We start from the raw sequence: 10,234 nt of genomic DNA, 5'->3' as shown, positions 1-10,234 counted from the left end.
CAACAATATATAGATACAAAGTATGTGAAGAAATTCGGTATCATTACTTATTGTTATTTTCCCCTTTATGGGCGGCTCGACAGAGATTTACGAAATTTCGGGTAAAGTCACATAAGACTTTCTTCGTGGTTCTATCAAAAATGGTCAACAAAAGCCTACAATTTTTTTTACGGTGCCATACACGTTTTTTTTATAAGAACAAACTATATAAGAACATAAGGATTCGAGGCCCAAAAATTTAAGAACATTCTAAGAACATTCTAAGGCTTTGGAGACTTAAAAACATGCATTTCCTTAAGAAATTACATCAAAATGCTCAAAAAATGCTGAAAATAAAAACATTTTAAGAACATTTTTAGGCTTCAAATCCAAAAAACTAAGAACATCCGAAGGCTTCAAAAATTTTTGACGTTCTTATAAAAAAAAAAACGTGTATGAAATAGAGCCTTACTTACACAGAAGTAGTTTATATCTAACACCGGGTCAAGCAACAGACCCGCAGAAGCCAAATCAACAAAAAAAAACATAAAATTTAACCAAGAAAATAACCGGAAATAAGTCTAGTAACCGTTATGAGACTGTTCCGCTTTGCGTCTCCATTCATTCAACTCTTGTTCATTCTTAGCGACAAAAATTTCGAACGGTGATCCAACAATGTGCTCATCTGACCAGTAAATATTTGCCGTATATAATCCAGGCTCGGACGGATTGTATCGTACATTGATTGATCTATCTTTAGGGTTATCGCGATACATTTCGACTTTAAAAGCACCTTTGGGGCCGTGAATACGTACTTTCATTGTGCCAGGACCCGCACCTTTGGAATCAACTTGAAAATTTCCATTGAATTGATCTGAAATTAAAAGAAATGAATTACGTTATGTTATTCATAGGATTAAGTGAAATTCAAGGTTCAGCATTTTTATTGAATTGTTCTTATTTTTTGGAGATTCTAAGCCTCGTTGTTCTTATTAAATTGTTCTTATAATAAAGGTGTATCACGTTCGATGCAAAAGAGGATGAATTGACCAAAAAAGGTCTTTTAATGGTGTGTTTAATTCTATTGACCTTAACTTGACTTAGCTTTCACCTTTTTGAGAACTTTTAAGCTGTTTTACATTTCTCACGATATAATTTCGCCTCCGATGATAACATCCGGTCTCTTTGAGATCAATGATAGGATATAAAGAAACACGGGTGATGATAAAATGAGGCGGGTCTGCCTCTTCGCTGGACTGAAATGGTTCTAATCCTTTGCAATGGATAGTCCCAAGAATAATTAATACATACTTATAATTCCGGACAGTAGACCTGGACCGTGTGCTCGAACTTTCTTCATATCGGGTGCCTGCATGATGCGGACCAAAAACGGGGACCCTGGTATAGGTTGGCCATCCCATTCAACCTCGACTGTATGAAGCCCTGGTTCAGAAGCATTCAAATCTACAGTGTAAGTACCATCCTGAAAACGATAAAATTGAAATTTTAATTTTTCTCAATTTAAAAGATTTCTAATAAACAACCAAATTATGCAGATCACCTTAGAATAATAATGCGAAATCAAGTGTTTGCCATTTTGTAGTAACTTCTGTAGTAAGTTTTTAAAACAAGTGTGGTAAATCAATCATAGAATGCCATAGGAATCATTACTGTACATATGATTAGTGCGTAAGCACGGAACTCAATGTGATGTACTTTTTGCTCCGGCCTAGGAGCCTTAAATTCTCTCTCGTCCGACGGTCAAGACATTTTTTGTTTGTTTATCTAATCCGATGATCTATTCCGATTTAATAAAAACGGATTATCTGGATTCCGATAATATTGTGATTTGATTCGCCGAAAGTATTTAGAAAAAGATGGCTGCCGAAAAGCAAATCTCAGTGAAAAATTGATCATTTTCATCATTATTCATGATGTTTTGGACATGATTTATGAGAAGTTTGATGCATACTGGCTCTCCAACAATGTGGAAAGACTTTGGAGAAATTTTGGCCATGAATCGTCAGCTGATCGAGTGCTTAAATCTTGCATATGGCTAAAACTTCTTCTAGACGTAAAAACTCTGTAACTTGGAAATGAAACTTTCAAACACACAGCCATTGGAATTCAAAAGAGAATACTAAAATTACAACATTACAGTTCAAATTTAAAAACGATCTGAGTAATTTTTATGGTGTTATGTGTATGGCTGAAAATGATCCTGTTTTATTGTATTCATCATTGTTGACTGACGACCGTTCCTTTTGATTTTTCAAACCCGACACAGATTTTTTACAAACATATTACTATGAGAATTCAATAAAGGGTACTAAAACACAATTCCTGTGTAAATTTGAACAAGATTGGAGAAATCTTCACAGTGTTATGGCTGAAAATTATCGTTTTTGGACTTTGTCGTAATTTCATCACGGCTGTTGACCGTTCCTTTTGATTTTTCAAACCCGACACAGATTTTTTACAAACATATCACTATGGGAATTCAGTAAAGGATACTAAAACACAATTCCTGTGTAAATTTGAACAAGATCGGAGAAATTTTCACAGTGTTATAACTGAAAATGATATTTTTTGGACTTTGTCGTAATTTCATTGGCTGTGGCGACCGTTCCTTTTGAAGATTTTTCAAACCCGAAACAGGTTTTTTCCAAATATACCACTATTTATTACATACACACTACACTATTGTACCATTTTATTTGGTTTATCCTACTCTCCTCCAAGAATTATCCCAACAAAAAATAATGCTTAGCTAAAAGCCGTGGCCTCTAATTAGGCTATTTTTCTTCCCAAAATTTTATCCGGACAATCAAATTAACGCCACATCATGGCTTCACTATTGGCAAGTTTAGAAAAAAATAAATTTATAAGAACTTGAAGATATTAACTCCTAAATGTTTAGCTCCAATTTTGAACTTTTTAGTCGAGGATGAGTGGAGGGTGGGGTGGGGTTGGTTCTTTAGGCAAGAAAGTGCATGTGTAATCACTTAGAAGAGCTAAACTTTCAGCTGTTTTTTTTATACTTTAATCGTAGAAATTTTAGCGAGACTAATTTTAGCGTATATTAGCGAGTCAGGAAAATCTTGAATTTTTTTGGATTTATTTTAGCGAATCACGATTTCAAAAAATTTCGCGTGGATAAATTTTAGCGAATATTCTTATTACATTATTGACTGAGTTCGTTTTCTAGCATTTCTCTTCACTGAAACCCTTCGTATTGATAAAAATGTATCAAGGCAATAAAACATCAAATTTCGCGCGGATAAATTTTAGCGATCTGTGGATTTGGCGTGTTTTAGCGAGATTTATTTTAGCGAAAGTAGGGAAAACTCGCTAAAACGCTAAAATTAGTCTCGCTAAAATTTCTACGATTAAAGTATTCGTTAAGATTATTTCTCATACTCGCTCTGCAATAGAATTATTACTTTGCTTTCTGATCTGTTCTAATGAGTAGTTTGTGGGCAACGTTCTAACTCAACAAACTCATCTTTCACATCTTTTAATCTCTTAAGCCGGAGCTTCCAGCGCAGCTGGTTTATTATTTTTTTAATGGAAGCTAACTTTTAGAATATTATTAAGTTTTCAAAAAAGTCCCAGTGAAAAGTCTAAAGTAATTGTCCTTGAGACTAAGCTAAAAATTAAGATCGTAAATTTGAAATAGATGTTAACACACGTCCATAATTTGCAGAAGAATTCAACTCGGGGGGGGGGGGGTACTTAGGGAATGGGTGCCGGGTATGCGCGAGCCATAAGGGTCCTTTTTCACTCACTCGAAAGGCCCTCAAGGGGTACAAAAAACCATTAAAAGCAAATCTTTTTCCGTAAGGGTTCCAAAATTACGAAAATTGACTCCCTCAAAAGGTCTTAGTTTCTTAAAATTTGGACTAAAATTTGAAAATTTTGGTTGAAATTGTGGAGGAAAAGTCTCTCTCAGGGTAGGAAAAACGTAAAAAATTGACAACATTTTTGAATTTCAGTCTCTCTAAGGGTCGATTCTCAAACTATGGCTCGGACATTCAACAAAATATAACAGTAATACATTCAGTGGTCAAGGCAAAATTCTACTGGAGGAAAAGTTTCTTTTTCGGTTTCGCTGAGACGGAAATCCGTCTGAAGAGAAAGAAATGTGAATACTTTACAAATGGGTACAAATAAGCCCAGAAAATTTCTAAATATTTCTTTACCTTATTATCTGAGATGAGTACATAGGTCATTTGACCTGACGGTGCACGACATCGACAGCTTAGTTGACCAGGTCCTGCATTTCGCCCGTCTAAGTGAAAAGTGACTGGTTGTCCAGCTGTCCCCTCTTTGATGCCCTCACCACCAACCACTAAAAGAGAGAGATTAAGGTTTAGAGCTATAGATCGTTCATTTTCTTTGATTAAAAGTACAGAGCTAAAATAAAACAGGGTTTTTCCCCTAAAAAGGGGGTAGCAAAATCTTATGTAGGAAGATGTATTGTCGTCACTCTAGAATTCCTTATTTTGAGATAGTCCACTCGTAATTACCTTACCAATAAGAGAAAAAACATCTAGGAAAAAAACGAAACCAAAAACCTCAATTTTAAAGCAACAAACCAAAGATAATATGACAATGAGTCATTTGGCTATCCGAGACCAAATTTACCCCCTTTTTAATGAGACCATGTTGTTAAGGTGCAGTATCTAAAATACACACGACAATCCAGAGTTATCAGGAGAACCTGGCCCTTCAAAAATAACATTCTCAGCAAAGAAGTAATTTTTTCTGAAATACCTATTTAAAAGTACTGAATGATAGAGTTTATTTATTTTTGCGAAAGAACTTTTTCTCTTCAACTATCTAAGATTCTACCTAAAGAACTGGCTGACGAACGATGATTATGTGATGGTTGAAAATCACCATGTAAGGATCGTGACGTTTGTTGTCGATCGTAATGGTGTTGTCTGTTGTGTTGATCGTGAGTCGTAACTGCGTTCATGGAGCGTGTCTGTCGTGCGATACCGTGATCGTAATGTTGTGTGTACGTTGGTTTTCTTAAAGAGTTGTTCTGGTCAAACCATTGCTTTGAGACCGGATTGTTAGCTGCTTGTCGTTGCCTTAAAGAAGCTGAATGTGATTTAACTAGCCCGTCTTCTTGTATGTAAGTAACCCCAGTCTGTGGTGCCTCAATATGTGAATTATAGCTCTGGTGATAATCTTCATTATTGTTGTTTTGGTGGTGATGCTGGTGGAGAGAGCGAATGGTTTCTTGTCTAGCCATACGTCGTTCTTCTTCGAAAGGAGTGGACTCGAGTTGACGTTGATGTTCAGGGGGTTTGGTTCCACGAAGTTCGAGAGTTGGAGATGCCGTCGCACGTTTAGGTGGCAGCATTTTTAACCTGTTTTCTTAAAATGATCTGTGTAATATCCGCAACAATGCTATGCTTTTCCAAAGATGTTAACTCTTTTGTTGTCGAGTTTTTAACTCTTTTCTAGAGATGCGTTAATCGAAAATGTTCTTGATAAATTGTCCAAATGGAACAAAATCTTTGAACCAAAATTTAACCAAATGCCAAACGAGTGATCCAAAAATGTTAGATTTCCAACCAATTAATAACTCTCAGTCATAAAAATTAGTGTGTCAAAATATTTAATTTTCTTTTGATTCAAATTTGCTTCTAAATATATAAAATGTCTCTACAAGCACAGCTTGCTTAAAAAATTGAAACCACCCTTACTTCTTGTCGTATTGCAAAACTGCTCTTTCTCTATCTTTCTCTGATTATCATTCAATGACACAAAAAATTCCTCTTTTTATTGATAAAAAAACTGCACACAGGTATTTAAATACTTTTATACGCTTGTCCTAGCTGTTATAAAAAAGTCATCTCCCTTGAGAAATCCCTTGCAACTTTGTATCTATCAGATCTTGCTATTACATTAATTTTTAACAATGTCATTTTTTTTGTAATTTTTTTATTTTCAAATTTCTTTATGACTGATTATGTCATTAAAAACATTGTTTTGACATACAAAAATTGTATCTTTTTTCGTTAGGTTCTGTCTTTTTAAAAGTTTGGTTGGCTCAAAAAGATGCATATCACTTTTTTATCAATTTTAGACGATCATGCGTAAAAAATCCCCACTACAGGACAAAAAAGACTCTAAGTAATACGGGTGGGAACCATTTATAAACATTTAAGAATGATATGACGATGCCTCAATAGTTTGAAAAAATGCGAACTGCGGGTTAAGTCTGATAATGTCCAATGTTGATTCATGATGAAAAGTCACACTAAAGCTCAAATCAAATGAGAATTTAAATGAAAATATCTAATTGTGATCCTTACCTACGCTTTGAGTACTAGTCATGGTACCATAAAATCAAAGTCCAGGTCCCCCAAAAACAACTAAGAATCTAAATCAACTTAAAAGTCAAATGATTCGTACAAGCGTTGACAAATATTGTAAAAGAAGCCTGAACTTTATAAAACTTGTCAAAATGATATTTCAAGAGACGTTTCTATATAAAAAAAAGGATCAAACATAAAAATTTGTTCTACTGCCTTATAAAAGTGCAATGAGTCAGTTATAGTTTTATGCTGAGAGAATGCTTTGATGAATCTTGAAAAAAAAAATTCCAGGGGGTCTCAGTAACATGTTAAAAAAAGTTACAATGAAATTCAAAATACATCTTTTTATACGGAAACTGTTCGAGGAATGTGGGTTTATCACAGTTTTTAAATCGACTTAAAATTACACGCGCCCTAAACGTCAAAATCTGTAATTGATACAATTTTAAAACTATTGTAAACCCCCGGATTGAATTTGTCTTCCTACTTGTGCAGTTAAGTAATTAGACCTTTCTTATCTTATTCTATTAAGAACTTTAAAATACTTAAATCAGTCTTTTCATCAGATTGTCTTTTACATAAAAGGTCCCATACAAATTCATGCATAATGTAATTAGATTGGGTCATTAGCAACTGATAATTAAGGAAACCATAGCAACGGGCAGTTTTCCTCGTTCTGATTGATCTTCGGTTAAAGTTCCTTGGGGAGCTAATTAAAGCAAGAAATCCGAAATAATAATTCATATCAGCATTTAAATCGACATAAACAATTCTAGCCAGTATCAAACTTTTGTTCGCGAAAAAGAACTGCAAAGTACGGTTTGTTACAGTATCATTTCATGTCGCAATTTTTTTCACAAGGCTAAACGGGTTTTCCATTAATTTGGCACCAGAAAGTTGCTGGCACTGATGAGACACCCAGAATTCATATAACCGTCAAGTTGTCCACTTAAGTGTGGATTGGTACAGTTTAACATAAATTTTTCTCCAACATTTTTTTCGTCAGATGTTTTATTTTAGTGATTTGAATGTCCGATTCTAGCATTTTCCGGCGGGTACCATCACTACGGTTATTTTTTAAAATTTATTATTAGCATAACCCAATGTAGCAGATTGACAGAACCTTTGTAATTCAAGTAGTTTGGTACTGGACCATTGGGGGCTGAAAAGGAATCTTCAACCTTTCCAAAAGGAAGAAATAAGTGAAACCTCATGAGAGTTGGGCCGTGTTTAGAATGACGGATTGACTCTAGTACTTTCTTTGTTTTCGGTCGGCATAATTTTTGAAATCTGCTGATTCATGTTTCACACAGAGAGCACCCAATCATATAATTTAAATTCAAAAATTTTGATAATCCCCGGTCTTTTTGGATACTTCCGTTTTAAACATTACGTCATGAATATTATTAATGGGTAATATAGGCTTCATAATGGCTTCTAATCTATTTCATCCCAACTTCCATTTGTAGAGAGTCACATCGAGGAGCTGATTATAACTTATTGAGAAAAATCTAAATCTAATTTTGGTGTTTTTTGAACTTTTGCCCATTTTTCGGATTTGAGATGAGAGGAAAAATGGTAACGAGAGCTAGCCTTTTCATACAAGCTCAAAGTTGTCTCTACTTAAAGGTTGCCTTCTAGACTGATTGACTCATTTTCAATGTTATTACCAACCACTGTAAATCAATAGATTTGGATGTGATGTACCCCGCAGGCCTTATTACAGCCTGATTTATTTCAAAGCAAATTGGCAATGGTTGACCTTGTTATCATTGAAATGTCTGTCTTTCTTTACTATGCGTTTTTTATTCCTGTGTTTGTGAAACTGAACAATTCTACCAAACTTTCTTCATTTTATGATATGATTTTGAATGTCTTTATTATCTTGCCTTTAATTATTTGGCCAATGGTGGAATTCTAAACAGTCGTTTACTTCGAAATGTTTGCCAAAAAGTTGACGATGGCAACGGCGGCATTTATCAAGAGTTTTACATAACTAATTCCTAAATTATGTAGAGATTCATGAATCAGTAAAATTGCCACCGCAGTCGATCTTAACAGGATTGTTCTTTTTCCTTTGTCTGTTTACCTACATGGGGTTGAAAGAAAAACTGGTGAACAGTAGTTAAATTCTCTACTTTTAAACTATGATAAATATCATGAATTATACGTAAAATACTTACGGACTGCTTCAGGGTGTGGTTTATTTTCGACAGTGACTTTAAACGGGCTTCCTTCCACGTGCTCCTCGTCCCATTTGACGTCGACGGCGTACGCTCCTGGTACGTCTGGTGTATAAGTCACGTCATACGTCCCGTCTTTATTGTCACGTATACCAGCAACGACGTCATTACGTACTCCACGTACGGTTGCGCTTAAATGACCAGGGCCTGCGTCCCGCGCATCCACGTTGAGACAGGATGGCTCGTTCACGGTACCTAAAAGCAGGGAAAACTCAAAATGTAAACACGAGTAAAGTTAAGACCTAGGATGCAACCCTTACGGGGAAAAACGACGGATATATACATGTGAGGTTCTAAAGATGAACCTAAAAATTTGCGAAATATTGACTCTTATAGGTATTGAAAATTCAAATTTTCCGAAAAAGGCATCCAACGAGACACTTTTTGCGTAGATGCTTCCAGCTGTAAGCTCCCTCGTCAGTATTTTTTAAAGGTCTTTAGAAAGAGAGCATGTACCATTTACTTATCTTGTGTCAATATGGATAAAATATGGAAAAAATGACACGAGAAAAACAAAGAACACATTACCTTCTGTGATTCCAGGACCTGTGACTCGGACTTTCCTGGGGTCGACTCTCTGCCTTTGGTTCTCTGCTACGTTAATGTAATACGGACAGCCGTCAAGGCGAGCGCCTGCATAGTAAATATCCATTTCATGACGCCCCGGTTGAGTTGGGCGGAACGCCACTTCTCTATTAGCTTTACTGATATATTTGACTTGGCTTGGTATTATGTGACCATCAGGCCCTCTGACTTTGCTGATGACGTCACCTTCGCCGGCATCTTCCGTCAGTTTAACGACGCACGAATATTCGTTGGACGTTTCAACGACCATATCCTGATCGGGAATAACGACAACTTCCTCGGGATCACCGACTTTGACTGGAAATGGAGATCCTTTAATTGGATTCTCGTTATAATTCACGTATAAGTTATGTACGCCGACTTTATCGGGTCGGAACGCGCAATCATATAATGTTTCATTTTTCTGAACAACTGTTACGTCTTCCCGTCTTCCGTCACATTCCGTGTATGATTCTAAATCACCTGGACCGGCACCAGCTGTTTCGACCTCGAAATGCGTTTCTTCGTTGATTCGCGCCATTTTTAATCCATCACCAGACGAAACGATTTTTGTTGGATCGCTAACCTGACAAAATAAATAAAAAGAATTAAACAGTGGAGTCTCTTTATCTCGAACCTCCATAACTCGAACGTCTCCTTAATTCGATCAAATTTCATGGTCTCTTCAGTTAACAATGCCTATAAACTTTACTCCATAACACGTAATTTCCTTAACTTAGGAATACAATTTTGTTCCCCGTGCGTCTTTGAGTTATGGAGCCTCCACAGAAAGATAAAATTAATGCGTTAGAATCTCTTCTTTTTTGTGTTATTTCATAAAAAGCTATAATCAACCCTCAAAATACACCCCCTGAATGCTGATTAAAAGGGAGAATGAAATATTTTTATCCTCGATTCGAACATGGGAAAAGAAGCATTAAATTAAAAAAGACTTACCCAAACGATGAAAGGGCTGCCTTGTATTTCTTTATCATTCCAAAAGACGTTCGTTCGATATTCACCAATCACTTGTGGTGTAAATGAAACCTAATCAGGAAAATATCGCATTAGAAAACATCAATACAATCCACCTTGGTCAAGAACAATAATTCA

At 35.7% G+C, this 10,234-nt stretch overlaps 1 protein-coding gene across 1 annotated transcript in view; it reads right to left on the bottom strand.

The window, feature by feature from the left end:
* Window positions 1-356: 356 nt before the first annotated feature.
* LOC136821969 (filamin-C-like) overlaps window positions 357-10,234 on the bottom strand; it is a 30,323-nt gene continuing 20,445 nt past the window's right edge. The window contains exons 10-15 of the mRNA XM_067078186.1: window positions 10,079-10,168; window positions 9,086-9,707; window positions 8,498-8,752; window positions 4,182-4,330; window positions 1,291-1,462; window positions 357-853 (exon numbers count right to left, since the gene is read on the bottom strand). Of these exons, the coding sequence (XP_066934287.1) occupies window positions 561-853; window positions 1,291-1,462; window positions 4,182-4,330; window positions 8,498-8,752; window positions 9,086-9,707; window positions 10,079-10,168 (1,581 nt within the window). The 3' untranslated portion in view covers window positions 357-560. The remainder of the gene's footprint in view (window positions 854-1,290; window positions 1,463-4,181; window positions 4,331-8,497; window positions 8,753-9,085; window positions 9,708-10,078; window positions 10,169-10,234) is intronic.

This window comes from Clytia hemisphaerica, unplaced genomic scaffold, assembly GCF_902728285.1.
Source record: "Clytia hemisphaerica strain Z4C2 unplaced genomic scaffold, Clytia hemisphaerica genome assembly, whole genome shotgun sequence".
Lineage (NCBI taxonomy): Eukaryota > Metazoa > Cnidaria > Hydrozoa > Leptothecata > Clytiidae > Clytia > Clytia hemisphaerica.
The sequence above is the reverse complement of the archived record's forward strand: the minus strand, read 5'-3'. Positions and strand labels throughout refer to the sequence as shown.